Source organism: Muscardinus avellanarius (genome assembly GCF_963383645.1).
Source record: "Muscardinus avellanarius genome assembly, chromosome: 2".
Taxonomy (NCBI): domain Eukaryota; kingdom Metazoa; phylum Chordata; class Mammalia; order Rodentia; family Gliridae; genus Muscardinus; species Muscardinus avellanarius.
In genome coordinates, this window is record NC_137787.1 from 60,049,272 (window position 1) to 60,067,865 (window position 18,594).

General features: G+C 40.4%; 1 protein-coding gene across 2 annotated transcripts in view; it reads right to left on the reverse strand.

Annotated features, from left to right (window-relative positions):
* MTX2 (metaxin 2) overlaps window positions 1-1,190 on the reverse strand; it is a gene marked incomplete at both ends in the record, with an annotated part of 62,850 nt that extends 61,660 nt beyond the window's left edge. For both annotated transcript variants that reach the window (XM_080688923.1, XM_080688922.1), the window contains one exon: window positions 1,151-1,190. In XM_080688923.1, coding sequence (XP_080545049.1) covers window positions 1,151-1,190 — 40 coding nt within the window. The remainder of the gene's footprint in view (window positions 1-1,150) is intronic.
* Between the last annotated feature and the right edge of the window lie 17,404 nt (window positions 1,191-18,594).

An 18,594-nucleotide genomic window follows, 5' to 3' on the forward strand; every position in this document is an offset into this window, starting at 1 on the left:
GTCATTCTACCTCCGAGCTACACTCCCAGCCCAATTTTTAATTATATATGTATATGTATATGTATACACACACACACACACACACACACACACACACACATTCGAGAACACAGTTCCCCACGACCACAAATTATGCAGTGGAGTTTCCCACATTTGGGGAAATCGCAGAGGTCAGCATATCCAGAGTGCAATGGATAAACCTCGCCCTGGGAAAAACACCTTCGTGATCATGGTATCTCCCTGCCAGGTAAGTATTATTATTCTATATTTTGAAACAGGTCTCACTAAGTTGCAGAGGCCTCAGTAAGTAGCTGAGGCTACTGTTTGCCAACAGCGATCCTCCTGTCTCGGCCTCCCAAATGTTGGGAATACAAGCATGCACCACCACGCCCGGCCCATTTTCAAAATACTACTTTCTTATTTCAAATATATTATTTATCCTGGTGATTATCGCATTAATGAACTCGGGTTGAAAACACTGCTAGAGTTAAGGTTAACTCCATTAACCTATACAAAGAACTACCTATGCCTATTCTCTTCACTTTGTCAACATTTAACTTGTTTCAATACAATAAATAACAACCACCATAAAGAAAATAAAACCTACAAATCTATTCATATCCGTCATGTTTGGTCCTCTGAACCAAACGTACTTCCTTAAAGTGCATGACTAAAGGTAGATTAAAGACCGTTCAGTGAATTCCACAGACTTGACAAATGGCAGTATTATGTTGTTTGGAGAAAAGCACACTGGCGGCCCCTCAGTGACAACAGGTAACAAGAATGACTCACTAATAATCTCCTTAAACTTGAGGCCCCACAGACATCTGGCTTTTGGACTGAAGCCTCCCGCGTCCGGCCTGTGGCCACGCCCCCTTCCCACTCCACCCCAGGCCCTCCTCCTCACCGGTGCCCCCGAAGGAAGGAGAGGCTGGGCAAGGCGCGCCGGGAACCGGCCGCCACTCGGCGGCTTGGCCAAGCGTTCCCTCCTCAGTTTTCTCATCTGTAAAGTGAGGCTAGTACCCGGCGGCCGCCTCCGTCCCCGGGCCAGGGCTCAGCACCCAAGGCCACAAAGCTGGAGCAAAGTTCAGGCCCCATCCCCTGCGCTGCTTCACGCCGCGGCCGCGCCGCCCCCACCTCGGTCCGCTACCTGCGATCTGGGAGACGAAGGCTTCTGCCACTAGAGACATGTTGGCTGGGCAGCCCCGCGCCTGGGTGCCTGCTCCCCGTAGCCCTCAACGACCTCCTACGCAACCGCAGCGGCTCCGGGAAGCTAACAAGACTGCCCCTGCTGAGGCTCAGACACGCAAGCCCAGCCCCGCTGCAGCGGCCTCCAAGGTTACCACCAGGCCGGGCCAGGGACTTCCGGCGCAGCTGACAGCCGCGCGCGAGCGCTTCCGCCAGCCAGACCCGCCCCCGCGCGCCGGCCACGCCCAGCCCCCCCCCCGCGCGCCGGCCACGCCCAGCCGCGCCGGCCACGCCCCGCCCGCTCGCGCCCCGCGGGTGCTCGCGTTCAGTCCCAGGCTCCCGCGGGGAACCCGGCTGCTGTCGCCCGGCGCCTCACTCTTCTCCCACCTAGGCGTGGGCGGGGGACCCCGGAGGTTTTAGTGTCCTTTCTGTAAACAAAGATTTCGTGGGAAAGTAATAACTTTATAAGCTCCCAGGCAATCTTAAAAAAAAAAGTATTTATTTCGTCCTTTCAATAACCCTTCAACATGATATTGTTATCGCCGCGTAAGAGAACTAGCATAGAGAGTTTAAACTGCCTGCTCAGGGACTCTGCAGAGGCCCAGAAACCCACACGAATTCCCTCTATTCTATTAAAGTGCTGGGTGGATTGATCCATGGGCAGACATTAGTGTTAATTATTTCCTGATTCAAACATGCTTGCCAGAAAGGAGGCTTGAGCAGAGCGCAAGATGAGCAATAGTTTGTCCTTCAAATCCATATACCCAAGATGAGTCTCAGCTTGGAGAATGGGATGGATACTTAATGCCATATGTAGATCTTTCGCGGTTATCCTAAGCACTTCTTAGTTCTACAATTGACAAAAAGTCATTTATGCTAAAATAGTACAAGTGAAACAGACTTTAGAGATCATCTGGTGAGTCAATGCCTCTTTTCACTGATGAGAAATAGGTTTAGAGAGGTGAGATGGCTCGTTTTAAATCCCACAATAACCAAAGAGTCAGATAGCTTACTAAGTTTGTGCAGAGGAAACCTGGTGTCCTAAAGAATTGCTGTCCAGGACATTGCGAAAGCTATGTCCCCTTTCTTCCACAGATTTCTGAACCTCTGTTACAGTTTGTTTTTTCGCAATGCCATCTTAACTAGTATATTAGGTTCCTAAAGCTGCCATACTGTTTTGCCATATAAAACAACATGTGTTTATTTTCACGGTTCTGGAAGCTAGAAGTCTGAAATCAAGGTATTAGTAGGATCATGCTTTCTCCCAAGGCTCTAAGCACTCCTTGGCTTTTCATGGCTTGTAGATGCCTTGCTCCAATCTGTGCCTCCATAGTCACAGAGCATTCTCCCTCTGTATCTATGTGTCCAAATTCCCTCTTAGAAAGGCACAGTTATTGGATTAAGGCACCCTAGTAGAGTATGACCTCATCTTAACTTGATTTGATCTGCAAAGATCCTATTTCCAGGTGGGGTCACATTCATTTAAACTAGGGGTTAAGATGTAAACATCTTTGAGGAGGACATAATTCTACCCATTACAATGGACAATAATTTTTTAAAGATAAGTCTTCCCAATAACTGTATCCCCCTCTGCAACTAGGAAGCTTCTTAAATTAAATTTAAATTAACCCAATAATTTACAAAGACAAAAACACAAAAGTGTCTTTAAAAGCAGGGTCTTCGGCTGGGCTTGTTGGTGCATACTTGTAATCCCAGCATTTGGGAGGTGGAGACTGGAGGATCATGGTTCATGGACAGCCTCAACTACTTAGTGAGGCCTCTTGCAACTCACTGAGATCCTGTTTCAAAAGTAAAAAATAAAAAATAAAAAATTAGGGCTGGGGGTGTCACTCAGAGGTAGAATGCCCCTGAGTTCCATCCCTAGTACCGCAAAAAAGAAAAAAGAAAAAAAAAGCATCTTTGACTAGGAATGTAGCTCAGCCTGGTGTGTGTGAAGACCTTGGTTGAAGCCCCAACACAACAACAACAAAAAGTAGTTCTTCTCTCTGTTTAAATGCAGTTTCCAAGGAGCTGTAGATGGTAGAAACACAAAGAAGATAATAGATTGTTCTTGTTTGTGCTAAGGAGGGCGACAATGATAGTAAAGAGTGATGTGATGCCTAACTTCCTCTTCAGCCCATTGGTGATGCTGACCAAAAAAACTTAGCTGTTCCGGGTATTTTGGCGTTGATTGAGAGGAAACTTTTTGATTTCTTCCTGTTGTCTACAAAAATAATTATTTATAACTTTGTAAAAAATGAAGATCTGTTATCACTTCAAGTTCTATTAGCAACTTTAGTTTTTTTCCCCCTTTTAAAGCTGAAGATACAATGTTGTGACTACTTTTTGTGTGTGTGTGGTGCTGGGGATGGAACCCAGGAGCATTCTACCTCTGAGCTACACCCCCAGCCCTATTTTTTTAGTCCTTTTAATTTTGAAACAGGGTCTCACTGGGTTGCAAAGTGCCTCGCTAAGTAGCTGAGGCTGTCCGCGAACCGCAATACTCCAGTCTCCGCCTCCTAAATGCTTGGATTTCAAGCATGTGCCACCACAGCCGGCCTGTTTTGACTACTTTTTGATAATTTTTTTGCTTTGTATCTTTGAACCCATTTGGGAACTTAAGCCAAAGTAGAGAATCCTGAAGCATAGACTAGGGAAACCAAAATCAAGTAAGTCCAAAGAATAGAAGTGACCTCCTATGGTGGAAGAGAGTGGCAAGAGACATGGGCTGGGTGCAAGAGAAATAGAATGCCATCAAAGCACCATAGAATGTGTCCTCACCATTTTGGTTAAGCATCCATGGCTACATGGATGGACTGGGCCAGCTTAACAGTACTAGATTGGGGCTAACACCAACCTTTGCTATTATAGCAAGTGTCTTAGTCTGTTGGGGCTACTATAATAAAAAATACCTTAGATTGAATATTTTATAAACAACAAATTCATTGCCCACTTCTGGAAGCTGTGAATTCCAAGGTCAAGGCACACTCAATTTAGTGGCTTATGATGGGAAAGTTCCCCATAGATGGTGCCTGCTACATGTGCTTACTTGGGAGAAGCACAAAGGGAATAAGAAGATCCATCAGGCCTGTTTTATAAAAGCACTAATTCCACAGGCGGAACCACCCGTGTGACCTATTCAACTCCCAGATGCCCTACTTCTTGATAATATGAAACTAGTGATTAAGTTTTAACACAATGATTGGCACGAGGGTAGGGGCAGACAGCAACATTTCACCATAGCAGTAAACTTTTTGAAAGAAGAGGAGAAAAAAAGAAAAGAAAAAAAAACCAGGATCTGCTGGAGGCGCTGTCTATACTCGGATCTTTCTTCATTGTTGCCAGGGAAGAGGGATCCTCAGAGTCATATGGATTTACTTTTTCTCCCTGACTGACGGGTTCTTTTGCTTCCCACACAAGCAAGAATAGGCTGGAAAAAAATCTGTAATGTGGGAGGTCTTTATTACTAAAAATTAAATCCAATAAAATGCAGATGTCCTGACAGTACCCACAAACAAGCTGTCTTTGTAATAAAGAGCCAAATGGAGAAAATATACGTATGCATCTATATTAGAAAGACTGGCAGATTTAAAACTGAAGATCTGTTTAAGATCACCACAATTAAGGGAAATACAATAAAACAAGCCACTGGAATTTTTAAGAATGAAGTTATAAAAAGTGCTAGGGAATCCATATGTTACTAAAAGGATAATCACACAACTAGTTAAGATAAAATACTAGTGTGCGCCATTAACAATCTTATTGTTTGCCCTAATAAAATCACTTTTCTTACACACTTGTAATGCCAGCGCTTGGGAGGGTCACACAGGTTCAAAGCCAGCCTCAGCTACTTAGTGAGGCTCTCAGCAACTTAGTGAGAACCCTGTTTCCAAATAAAGTATAAAATAGGTCTGGGAGTATAGCACAGAGGTAGAAAAACCCCTGGTCCACCCCCAGTACCACCAAAAAAAAAAAAAAAAAAGATAATATTTAAATTTTTTAAAAAATATATCTGCAAGGGAAAACTTTTGCTTAGGATTCCTTCAAAATTATACTATTTATTTCACAATGAGATGGTAAATTCAGACTTTCATATCAAGTTAGCCCCCTTTTGCCCCATCAAAAGAATTAACTATGGTTAATTCACTTAACCTAAATATAGTATAAATACTGTTTAAAACACTAAGGTAACTACTTTATGCCCCAGATCTTACTGTTCATCTGTTAAGTCTTTACTTCTTTAAAAATAATGGATCTAGCCAGGCATGGTGGCACATGATTGTAATCCCAGTACTTAAGAGGCTGAGACAGGAGGATCCAGGTTCTCAGACAGCCTTAGTGAGGCCCTCTGCAACTTATGAGACCCTGTTTCAAAATAAAGAATAAAAATCAGGCTGTGGGTATAGCTTGGAGGTAGAATGCCATTGGGTTCAATCCCCAGCCATGCCATACACACACACACACACACACACACACACACACACACACACACACACACACTGGAGCTAGCTGGGTGTGGTGGTGCACACTTGTAATCCCAGTACTTAAGAGGCTGAAACAGGAAGATTGCAGGTTTGCAGCCACCCTCGGGTATTTAGTGAGGCCCTCTGTTTCAAACCCTGTTTCAAAATAAAATATAAAAAAATAGGGCTGGGGTATAGCTCAGAGGTAGAAAGCCCCTAGGTTCAATCCCCAGTACCACAAAAAAGGAACTATAGACAACTATGAACAACCTAATATACAGATTAACAGAAATATTTTTGAAGGGCATAGAAATGTGGTAATTATTTGTGTATCTCTCAACTCCTTTCCTCCCTTTTCTAATTCCTAAGAAATAATAACCAATCAAGGCTTTTAAATTCTTTTTTTTTTACTTGCTGATCCTATCCTTTTGTTTTATGTGAGGGTTATCACACCCTCACATAAACTACAACATACTTGATCACACTTTGAGAAATACCTACATTATTGATTATAAGCAGACCCAGATTCTTCAAATATTAACTGGTTTCCAAAGAAAATTAAAATGCTACTTTCAAAACTAATCTTCCAAATTAGGCCTACATATCGCTCACTCTCATAGCTTACTATTGGGAGATGAGTCGTTTTATCATATCTACTCACTCTCTCCACTGGTAGTGATGTCTTATCTACAGCCAAGGAACTATATTAGTTAGGCCCTTTAGGAAGTTGCAGGTTATAAAAACACAATTAAACCTAGCTTATAAGCAAGTTTAAGTTTATTGTATCTCTGTGGTAGAAAGGTACGGGGACCATTCACAGAACTGAATGCAGAGCCCTAGGAACCAGGAGCTTGTGTGTCAGCTTTCTCGCTCTCCATTGCTCATTTCTGTTCAGCTTTGCTCTTTCTGACTGAAGACACACCTTATCCCGATGGCAGGGAAAACAGGTACCAACAACACCAACTTGGCATCTTCCTCGCTTGGCTAGCCCAAGAGTAACAAAAGTGACTCTTCCTATTTCCGCATATTAATCCCGGGGAAGAATTGTAATTGTCCTTTCTGGGGTATTCACATCCCTAGATTCAATACTTCTTCCCGGTGATGGGCTGAATTGACCCAGCTGGGGGTAATGGATCCTATTACAAAAAGGAAAATGGGAGAAATTTTGCTGAGCAGCCAGAAACAGTACCACTGTGCACAGTAAGATTGAAGAGTGCTATGCTGTGGCTATCACTTGTTTTAAAATTTACTCAAATCACTTAAGCTCTTTAATATTTTGCATTTTCACAAAGGGAGTAATAAAATGTAATGAGACCTTAATTACAGCTCCTCGAGTAGAAGAGAGGGCAAGGAATTCAGATGATTGTATTAGCTGAAAGAAACAGAGCTGAGGATCCCTGCAAAAGAAGTCCAGAATTATATGTAATAATATTGCACTAACATAATATTAAATCACTACAGCTGTAAACTTACAGGTTTTTATGACAAATAAAAAAGCCCACAAAGAATTGTCTCATCCTTTGGTGAATATATTACCCTTTTAGACTGGGATAAGAATATACTCTTTCCAAAGCTATAATATGTGCAAAGTCCATATAATAGCATGGAATATATGAAAGATGCAATGTTAAATAAAAATAACAGGATATTAAATGCACTTTATTGTGAATACAGCTATGTAAAAACATGTATATAAAAATGGATAAGATTTCTCAAGTGATAAAGCTGTTATCAAGGTGAGTGGGATTTTTATTTTTATTTTTATTTTTATTTTTATTTTTGCTGGCTTCTAGACTTTCTGTGATATTTTTATTCCACTTTAACCATTTTTTTAAAAAAAATTTATTGTACTGAGTAGAATTCCTTTAAACGTGACCAATATGGCAAGAGCTCTGACCTGCCTGCATCTAGATCTCACATAATACAAGTCTCACTAATTACATTACTGAGAACCTACCTTAAATTAGCCCCATGTTCTATGGCAAAGATTCACTGCTACAGCAGTAATAAGAGAACACATCAGACAGAACAACATCTAAAATATATTACTATTTGATTATATATCCTTATAAAACACTTTCTACAGATGGTCAAGACATATTTCAATGTTCAACTCCTATTCTTGAATACTCAATAATGTTTTGAACTGAGAGAAATTGGCAAACTTTGTGAACCGGTTTTAGATACTCTCCCTTTTTATTTTTTATTTTATGTGGATCATATTGAAAATGGCATACATTCAGACAGTGCTTGGTGCCCTACCCCCACTGCCCCTGTCCCCCCTCCCAACAGTGAGTGTCCAGGTTGACCATGCTACATTCATGTTCTTACACATATTCAATTGTAGCTCCCCCCTTAATCAACCTCAGCCTTCTTCCTCTCCTACCCTTCCATTTTAGCTGGAGTCCCTCTGGTATCCCCAATACTCCCTAGTTTGTGCATATTAGAGAAAACGTATGTCTCTTCTCTTTCAGTGCTTGGCTGATCTCACTTAACATAATATTTTGAACTGAAAGAAATTGGCAAACTTTGTGAACTAGTTTCCAGTTTTAGATACTCTTCCTTTTTTTTTTTTTTTTCAGTACTGGGGATGGAACCCAGGGACATTCTACCTCCAAGCTATACCCCCAGCCCTATTTTTTATTCCTTATTTTGAAACAGGGTCTCACTGAGTTGCAAAGGGCCTCACTAAGTAGCTGAAAGCTGTTGGCGAACCATCATTCTTCTGTCTCAGCCTCCCAAATGTTGGGGATTACAAGCATGCACCACCACACCTGACTAACACTCTCCTTTTTTTTTTTTTTTTCCAGTACTGGGGATGGAACCCAGGGACATTCTACCCCCAAGCTACACACCCTGCCCTATTTTTTATTCTTTATTTTTAAATAGGGCCTCACTAAGTAGCTGAGGCTGTCCACAAACCACGAACCTCTGGTCTCAGCCTCCCGAATGCCGGGATTACAAGCGTGCGCCACCACGCCCGGCTAACACCCTCCCTTTTGATGATGATCCAACACTAGTCTTAAATCTTATCCAAATTGTCATATTTTACCTTATAACCCTTAAAGCTGAAGGGATGATGATTTAAAAGCCCTAATGTGAGCCGGGCGTGGTGGCGCACGCTTGTAATCCCAGCATTCGGGAGGCTGAGACCTGGAGGATCACGGTTCGCGGACAGCCTCAGCTACTTAGTGAGGCCCTCTGCAACTCAGTGAGACCCGGTTTCAAAATAAAGGATAAAAAATAGGGCAGGGGGGTGTAGCTTGGACGTCAAATGCCCCTGGGTTCCATCCCCAGACCTGCAAAATAAATAAATAAATAAATAGATAAATAAATAAATAAATAAATGCCCTAATGTAGTAGCATCCACACCATGTGTCACAAACAATTGGTAGGGAGCCTAAGACCCCAGAAGCTTGAAAGAATTCCTGAACACTTGGAGCCACTTTGAGGAAGGCTCCCATGATGAAGTAATGGTCACCTCTGTTATGAATTCAGTACCTGGCCATCACCATTTTCTTTCTCTTTCTCTTTCTTTCTTTCTTTCTTTCTTTCTTTCTTTCTTTCTTTCTTTCTTTCTTTCTTTCATAGAATTAATTATTTTCCAAGAGTCCCTGGTTTCTTTTACTGAGGAATGGTATCTAAAAATCAGGATCTGGTTGCTAGGTATACCCAATTCTAGTGGGCTGTCATTGCTTCTGGGCCTTCTCAGCAAAGACAGGAAATATATGTCTGTATATTAAAACATACACACACATTTATTTCTTAAATTGTCTCTGTATGTATATATACCTTGAATTTGAGCTGGGGGTATAGCCCAGAGGTAAAGCACTTGCCTAGAATATACAAGGTCCTGGGTTAAGTCCTCAGCATAGCAAAAAAACAAACATACCAAAAAAAAAAAGCATGTTGATTTTCTCAACTTTAATCTAACACCATAAAGTTCATTCTAGCCTTCACCCTTTCCTTGTTTGTAACTTCTTTCCATTACATTGGAAAATCTGGCTCTCGTTATACACAATATATTTCCCTATTTGTTCAATCATAATATACATATAAAATAGTTTCAGAATTGCAAAACATCTCCCCATGAGAAACAGATTACCAACTAAAGCACAATATTCCTGTGCCGAGTGTGTGTGTGTGTGTGTGTGTGTGTGTGTGTGTGTCTTAAAATTTATAGTTTGAATACAATTTTTCAAGTTTCTCAGGTTGGTTCTTTCCTGTTATTCACTGAATACCTTTAGGTTCATTCATCACTTTTTATTTTTATTTTTTGATACTGAGGATTGAACCCAGACACTCCCAATCTATACCCCAGCTCTATTTTTTTTTATTTTGAAACAGAGTCTTACTAGTTGTTGAGGGTCTTGCTTAATTTCTGATGCTGTCCTCAAACCTAAGAACCTCCTATCTCAGTTTCCTAAGTCCTGGGAATACAGTCATGCACCACTCCACCTGGCTTCATTTACCACTCCTCACATTCCATTTGGGATTCTTCCCACATCTTGGCTGCTATTGGTTATATTTACTAGGGAGTAGGGTGTATGAGCCATTACTAAGAGTCAGAAATATAACAAAAAAGCCGGGCGTGGTGGCGCACGCTTGTAATCCCCGCGCTTGGGAGGCAGAGACAGGAGGATCGCGCAGTTTCGAAGCCAGCCGCGCGCGCTGGCTTATGAGACCCTGTTTCCAAATAAAAAAAAAAAAATGTAAAAAATAGGTCTGGGAGTGTAGCCCGGAGGTAGAAGGGCTTCCAGGAACCCCAGTACCACCCAAAAAACAAAAAAAAAAGAAAGAAATATAACAAAAGATCTACAGAGAGAAGTGTGCGTCTCCTCCCCTCCAGTCTTGCTACACATGCTCTCTACCCCATTCCCATCCACTCCCCATAGTAACCAATCTCATTATTTCTGTTTTATTCTTCCTGCATTTTTTGCACAAATGAGTAGATAAATATTTGTTTTCCAAAATCCTCTTTTAATTTGACATGAAGAATTTTATCTTCTTCAATGTCTTTCTTTTCTCATAATTTTTTCAGTGTTATCCTGACTATTCTTGTATGTTTGTTTTTCCACATGAACTTTGTATCAACTTATAGAGCCTCATTTTTTAAAAAGGCTTCTTGGTATTTTTATTGGACTTGCATTAAATCTATAAGCTGATTTAAAGAGAACTGGCATCTTTATAATTCTGGGCAAGAATAGAGGATGTCTTTCTATCTACTTTTCTGCCTTTCATGAGCATTTCAAATTTTCCACATCTAGGTTTTGCACATCTTTTACCATGTTTATTCCAAAGTATTTAATCTTCTTTGTGGCTATTAAAATAGATTTTTCTCTAACTTTATGAACTGTAACTGGTTATGGTGTGTGTGTGTGTGTGTGTGTGTGTGTGTGTGTGTGTGTGTGTGTGAAGGCTATTCATTCTTGGCATTTCACTTTAGATTTTAAATGTTAGATAAAACCTTGATGGCTAAATATGGTGATGCTTTTTTTACTAAAAGGAGAGTGGTATCATGTCTACCACCATGATTTCTCCTAATCTAGTATTTCTAGTACATTATGTAGGCTGCATACTATTAAGTTACAAGAGACTTTTTCCCCATTGCCTCTATCAATGAAATAATACCAAGGAACAAAGTTCTAGTAAAGTGAAACCCTTACTTAATATTTATTAAAAAAATATATACTTTCTACCAAAAATCAAAATTTTAGCCAAAGTGAGGTTTTTTGTTTATTTTGTGTGTATTTTCCATGTTGAAAGTGGCAATGGAAGTGACTTTTGCTTTTCTGATTTTATTTGGTTTTGTTTTATTTTTTATACTAGAGGTTGAACCTAGGGGCATGCTACCTCTAAGCTAAACCCTGAGCCCCTTTTATTGTATTTTGAAACAGGGTCTTAGGTCTCACTAAGTAGCTGAGAGCCTTGCTAATTTGCTGAGTGTGACTGGCCTCAAACATGCAACCCTCCTGTCTCAGTCTTCCAGGTACTGGGATTGCAGGCATGTACCACCATGCCTATCTGACTTCTGCTTTTCTTGGAGTTGCTGGTGGCAGATAGAGGGAAATGGTGCACTAGAGAAAGAGTTCTCCAAATAGAATGTATTCTATTTGGAACTTAAAGTTTGGTATGTTTGAACACTCCAGGTAGAGGTAGCTGTGTGGAGGGAAAAAAAGAAGAGGAAGAAGAAGAGGAAGAAGAGAAAGAAGAGGAAGAAAAGGAAGGAGGAGGAGGAGGAGGAGGAGGAGGAGGAGGAGGAGGAGGAGAAAAAGGAAAAGGAGGAGGAAAAGAAGGAGAAGGAGAAGAGGAAGAGGAGGAAGAAGAGGAAGGAGGAGGAGGAGAAGGAGAAGAAGAGGAAGAGGAAGAGGAAGAAGAGGAAGGAGAAAAGGAAGCCTCTGGGTTCCACCCCCAGTACCACCAAAAAAAAAAAGAAAAGAAAGAAAGAAAGAAAAGAAAGATTTTGAAGCCAGGAGTGGTGGCCCATGACTACAATCCCAGTACTTGGGAAGCTAAGGCAGGACAGCAGATTCCAAGCCAGCCTCAGCAACTCAGTGAAAGAAAGCCTGTTTCAAAATAAAAATAAAATAGGTCTGGGAAGTAGCTCAAAATATCACCATTGGAAATAGAAAGGTGAAGTGGTCAAGTGTGTATGTCTTTACATAGTAACAAAGCTGAAAAACCTTCAAATAGTTTGGTATTATGCTAAATCTTCAAGGCAGGGCCAGAAAACTAGAGTTCTAGACTTTATTGCTAACCAGTTGTGTGATCCAGGGCTAATAATTTCAGCTCTTTGGAACCATGACCCCTCATTTTAAAGGTCAGAAAGCTGGGCTAGATTAGTTTTTCTGACCTGCTTCATCTCTAGAGAACATCCTTTCAATAGTTTTCTGAGAATGTGGTCAATTTGAGCACAGATGAATAATGTCTAAGGGGTTTCGGGCTGGGGTCACTGAATTCCCGTTTCCTTCCACCTCTGACAGTCTGTGACTCTGACTTATTTGGTACCAATTCTCAATCATTATCAACAATGAGTTATGGGTGCCTATTATTTTACCACATTGTGTTTGGCAAGAGAGGCGCTAAGACATTTGAGAGTCCTCTCCAGTCTGGCTGAGAAGATGAGCTAGATAGATAAACTTAAGGAAATGGGATAGGTGCTGGATGGGAACAAGAACCTTGGTCCAGGCTGTTTGGGAAGTCCTTCACAGATGGAACTCCAGAGACGTGAAGAGGGAATCAGATCTTAACAGATGGGATAAATTAAGTCACCAGAAACTTGGGAGCTGGGATATTGGATGCCTGTCTTAGAATAATGTGTAGGGCAGTTCGGCTGGGAAAGAACTGTATTATTATTTAATGAGCCTTTAATCCCAAATTGTGTACAGCAGTTTAGCTGTTATTTTAGCAAATGTGGTAACTATTATTGCTATATTTAGCTAGCCTGTGGTACATCAGACTATCCAACTGTTTACAATTACTTTTATTAACCCTAGGGAAATTATTGATGTGTCTCAGAATGTAACATTGACATAGTAGAACAATTGACAAATATTTATTGAATCCATATAGTTTGCAACTTTTTATGGGGCATAAAGTAGCAATGGAAAGGTTCTTGCCCTAAGGGAACAGAGTAGTTGCTGTTAGAAAATGGCCTCAAGGACCCAAAAAAAAAAAAAAAAAAGGATAAAATACAGAACCTTACAGTTAATTTAGCACTTTGAAAAGTAAACCTGCCAGCAAACCACATTTTAAAAAGTAATCATATAAGCCGGTGTGGTGGCACACATCTATAATCTCAATACTTGGGAGGTTGAGACAGGAGTCATGACAGGTTGGAGGACAGTCTTAGCAAGGTAGTGAGACTCGCAGCAACCACACAAAACTCTATTTTAAAACTAAACAAAACAAAAGGAGCTGGATGTGTAGCTTGGTGATAGAATGTCCTTGAGTTCAATTCCCGGTATCCAACTCATGCCTTCAACACACACCATATAGCCAGGCGTAATGGCACATGACTGCAATTCCAATACTTGGGAGGCTGAGACAGGAGTATCACAGGTTCAAAGCCCGCCTCAACTACATAGCGGCGAGGCTTTCAGCAACTTAGTGAGACTCTGTTTTGAAATACAAAATAAAATATGGCTGGAGTGGAGCTCAGAGGTAGAATGTACCTGGATTCAATTCCCAGTAAAACACCCCACACACACACACACACACACACACACACACACACACACACACACAGTGATCATACCTATACCTATGTTGAGAAAGAAAACCTTGGTACACCGATGATCCCTAAGCTTCTAGTTCTGGTCTAGGACACTTCCCCACACTCTTTGGACAATATTCCTTTTCTTTTTTTTTTTCTCTTTTTTTCCTTTTTTGCAGGTCTGGGGATGGAACCCAGGGGCATTTGACCTCCAAGCTACATCCCCTGCCCTATTTTTTTATTCTTTATTTTGAAACAGGGTCTCACTAAGTTGCGGAGGGCCTCACTAAGTAGCTGAGGCTGTCCACAAACCATGATCCTCTGGTCTCAGCCTCCAAATGCTGGGATTACAAGCATGCACCACCATGCCCGGCTCAAAATCTTTTTAATAATTGAACTTGACAGTGACCAAACAAATGTCAGTCTTTGGATTAACCTAAATAATTTTGTACTTAAAAATGTTTTTAATGAAGCCGGGCGTGGTGTCGCACACTTGTAATCCCTGCGCTTGGAAAGCTGAGACAGGAGGATAGCACAGGTTCGAAGCCAGCCTCAGCTACTTAGTGAGGCTCTCAGCAACTTAGTGTGAGACCCTGTTTCCAAATAAAATATAAAATAGGTCTGGGAGTATAGCCCAGAGATAGAAAGTCCCTGGGTTCCACCCCCAGTGCCACACACACAAAAATAAATAATATTTTTCTTACATTATAAATGAGGCTGTACTTCAAATGGGGTGAAGGAAGAGAAAGCTTCCAGAATAATCTTGTTTGCAGTATTCCATCCTTACTGACTCCCACAGGGTCGGATACTATGAATCACTAAATCCTCCACAATGCTTCTTTATTATAGATAACGGCTGCTTTGATGTTGTGATGAAATTACCATGCTTTGTTTTGTTTTGAATATTCTATATAGGATTCAGTCAATTGTGTTGAAATATAAAATGCTTTAAAAATGTTGTATGCTATCATAGTCCCTTAAAAAGAAAATTTACTAAGGATTGTAGCATAGTTTTTATTATATCCTCTTGAATGTCTGATAATGGGACTAACCACTACCAATAATGAAAACATCCTTATTTCAGCTCTATCTGTGCTTGCTAAAACTTCAGAGGTATTTCAATGTTTTAATGCCTTTAAAAGAGAGATTAACTTTCTTGCCCTCACCCTTCCCCCATCTTTCAAACTAACAATAAAAAAGAAATATGAATTTTACTTTTCAGACAATTTATTCAGCCTTGCTATTGTTATATCTCTGGGGACTGAATTTACATTTTGAAAAAATACTATGCTCTACAAATGTGCATACCCTACTCAGCCAACATATCATAGATACTATATAATAACATCTGGGAATATTAAACTTTGCCTTTACTGGCAACCCGATTGGCATCTTTAATTTACAGTGCAGATGTTTTATGCTGATGTGTTTTGGAAATATTTGAAGTATTCTCAAGACAGTATTCTGAGGTTTCTGCAGTGGTCCACTTTAGTCTTTTGAAGTTCTCTATACAATAGGATACATACATAGATTTTCCAAAACATGCTTAATGGGAAAAGAAGAAAAGTTCAAGTTGGCGGTATATAAGACTTCCCTGAGCTTTCTCCACCTAATTCCTTTTTGACTCCATTGTTTGGGCAGTCAGTGAGCTGTGTGAGACCAGTCTGATAAAACTCTTCCTCTTCCCTATCAGCTTTATAAAATCTAAATCATTGTAATACCTTGTGTTTATAAAACACTCATATTTATAAAGTACAAATATAAAATTCTAATTTTGTCTCTGAGCACATGATATCCCAGCTGTACATTGCCCAGAGATGCCTCATATTGGCAGCGACTGCCTGTGTGTGTAGGAATGGCTGACAAGGCCCACATGTAAGGCAAAGCCCTTCTACAGTGCTCACACTGAGCAGGGTTCTTTCATTCAAAGCCTCAGCAGCTTCTTATGGTGCCTGCTCCTGTTTCCACCATTGGCTCCTTCGCTGGAGCACAGTCTGGCTTTTGTTTGAAAGGAACTGCCTTCACCATCTACTGCTGGTATTTGTCAGTAGCCCACTTCTGTGACACACAGAAGTTCCTAAGACACAGGCCACAAACATTCTTTCTTTATTATTCTTTTTTTAATTGAAAATGGTATACATTTAAACTGTGCTTGGTGCCCTCTCTCCACCTCTGGTTCCCCCCCCCCTTCCAACGATGAGTCCAGGTAAACCATGCTATGTTCACACTTTTACACATATTCAGATGTAGCTGGATTGTAGAATTATGGGAAATACACCAACATTCTTAAAGCAGAGTTATATCTCCCCCTCTTCAGTGTGATGTAATTAGCACAGAGACTTTGGAGACACATATACTTGGCTACGATTCCCAGCTTCATTACTTGCTGTCATCTTGGATACGCAATCTCTCTGACTCAGTTTCCCTTCCCCTGTGGTGGAGGTAGCAGCACCTTCCTGATTAGGCTGTGGTGAGGATGAAATTACAGAAGTGTCGTGAGCACTCTCCACAGTGCCAGACCCCTGTTGGGGTCCACAGTTGCCCTTCTCTGAACTCACTTGGATTCACCAGCATTGAAATGCACACTGCTTTGATTCCTTTTTATTTAAAATAGATATAGCATGCAATTTACATTTTAACCATTTCAGGTATGACCGCTCAGTGACATTAAGCACATTCTCAGTGTTGTGCTGCCATCGCCACCATCCAGCTCCAGAACCTTTCATCCTCCAAACAGAAACTCTAGCCCATGATACATCAATTCCCCATTACCTCTCATCCCAGCCATCCTAATTTCAGTCTCTATAATTATTATTTGATTATTCTGAGTGCCTCATATTAGTGGAATCATACAATATTTGTTTTCTTCTATTCATATAAACTAGTTCATATAAATAGAACTTAATCATTGATTGCCTTGTTTGGCATTAAATTATTAGGTTAGCATTGCCACAAGATGCATTCAAGATGTTAGAGTCCAACCCAGCGCACCACATATGTATATTCCCATCCTTCTAATGGGATATTAGACTACATGATGATAAATGACCTACTTTCTTTTAATTCATTCCTCTGTCACTACTAGGGAGTGTACCTAAAATACTACATGCCTAGCAAGTAGCAGAGCATGGTGGCACTCGCTTGTAACTCCAGTACTCGAAGGATCATAGGTTCAAGGCCAGCCTCACCAACTTAGTGAGACCCTGTCTCAACTTTTATAAAAAGGTCTGGAGGCTCAGAGGTAGAATATCCCTGGGTTCAATCCTCTTCGGGAGATGAGGAAAGAGGAAAGAAAGAAGTTGAGTAAGCATTTAGAAAGTGTGTGTATGTATGTGTTTTTTAGAAACTTGACAGAATAATTTTAATTATTTTTATTACTGCTAAATGTAGTAATAAAAATCTGAGACTTATATTTCATATGTCTTTCTTTAATTTCATCTTTATTGTGGCTCATTTTTGGATTTATATTGGATTTAAAATTATAAGAAGCTGGCCCTTCCTTAAAGACAATTTAGGAAAGACTGGTTTAAAGAGTAGACCAAGTAAACATAGTGAAATTGCTGGGCCCATTTGAGTTTTTTTTTTGTGTGTGTGTGTGTGTGTGGTACTGGGGTTCCTGGAAGCCCTTCTACTTCCGAGCTACACTCCCAGACCTATTAATATATATATATATATATATATATATATATATATATATATATATTTTTTTTTTTTTTTTTTTTTTTTTTTGAAACTGGGTCTCTTAAGCCAGCACAGCTGGCTTTGAACCTGCGGGATCCTCCTGTCTCCACCTCCGAAGGGGATTACAAGTGTGCGCCATCCATTTGATTTTAATAATCATGAATTTAAAACAGTCAACCCTGATTTACAATTACAAGCTGCCCACACTTGTAATTCCAGTACTTGGGAGGCTGAGAGAAGAGAATGGCAGGTTCAAGGACAGCTTCAGCAGGTAGTGAGACTCTCATCAACCTGACGAGACTGTGTTTCCAAACAAAAATAAAATCGTGCTGGAAATGTTGCTTGGAGGTAAATTGTGCCTGGGTTAAATCCCCAGTGCCACACACACAAAAAAAAATAGTCAACATAGATAGTTTTGTTTTATCAATAAATAGATAAATTTTATTAGAAAAAGGGTCTGATTTAAGCAGAGTTTTCATTTGCCAGTAGGTATAGTAAAGGGGATGGGGACTAGAGAGTTGGGAAGGAGCAAGGAATCAATTACAAAGAGTCACTATAAAATTTGCTGGAACTCAACAAACATAAACTTACAATTTGTGCATTGCTTTATGTGTAACTTTTACATCAAAAGAAGAATATTATAAACAAACATCAAATTTACTATGCATGCTGAAGTATTTAGGGGAAAATTAGGATGTATGTAACTCACTTTGAAGTGCCTTTTTAAATTGATGAATTAATGAGCTGGGCGTGGTGGCACACACTTATAATCCAAGCATTCGGGAGAGGCTGAGACCAGAGGATTTCGGTTTGCGGACAGCCTCAGCTACTCAGCGAGACCCTTCACAACTCAGTGAGACCCTGTTTCAAAAAATAAAAAGACAAAAACAATATGGCTGAGGGTGTATCTTGGAGGTAGAATGCCCCTGAGTTCTATCCCCAGTACCACACAAAAAAAAGATGAATTAATGGATGTATAGAGAAATGGCTAAATATGTAATAAAATGAAATGGCAGAATTTAAGTGGTCACTATGAAGTTTTTTTAT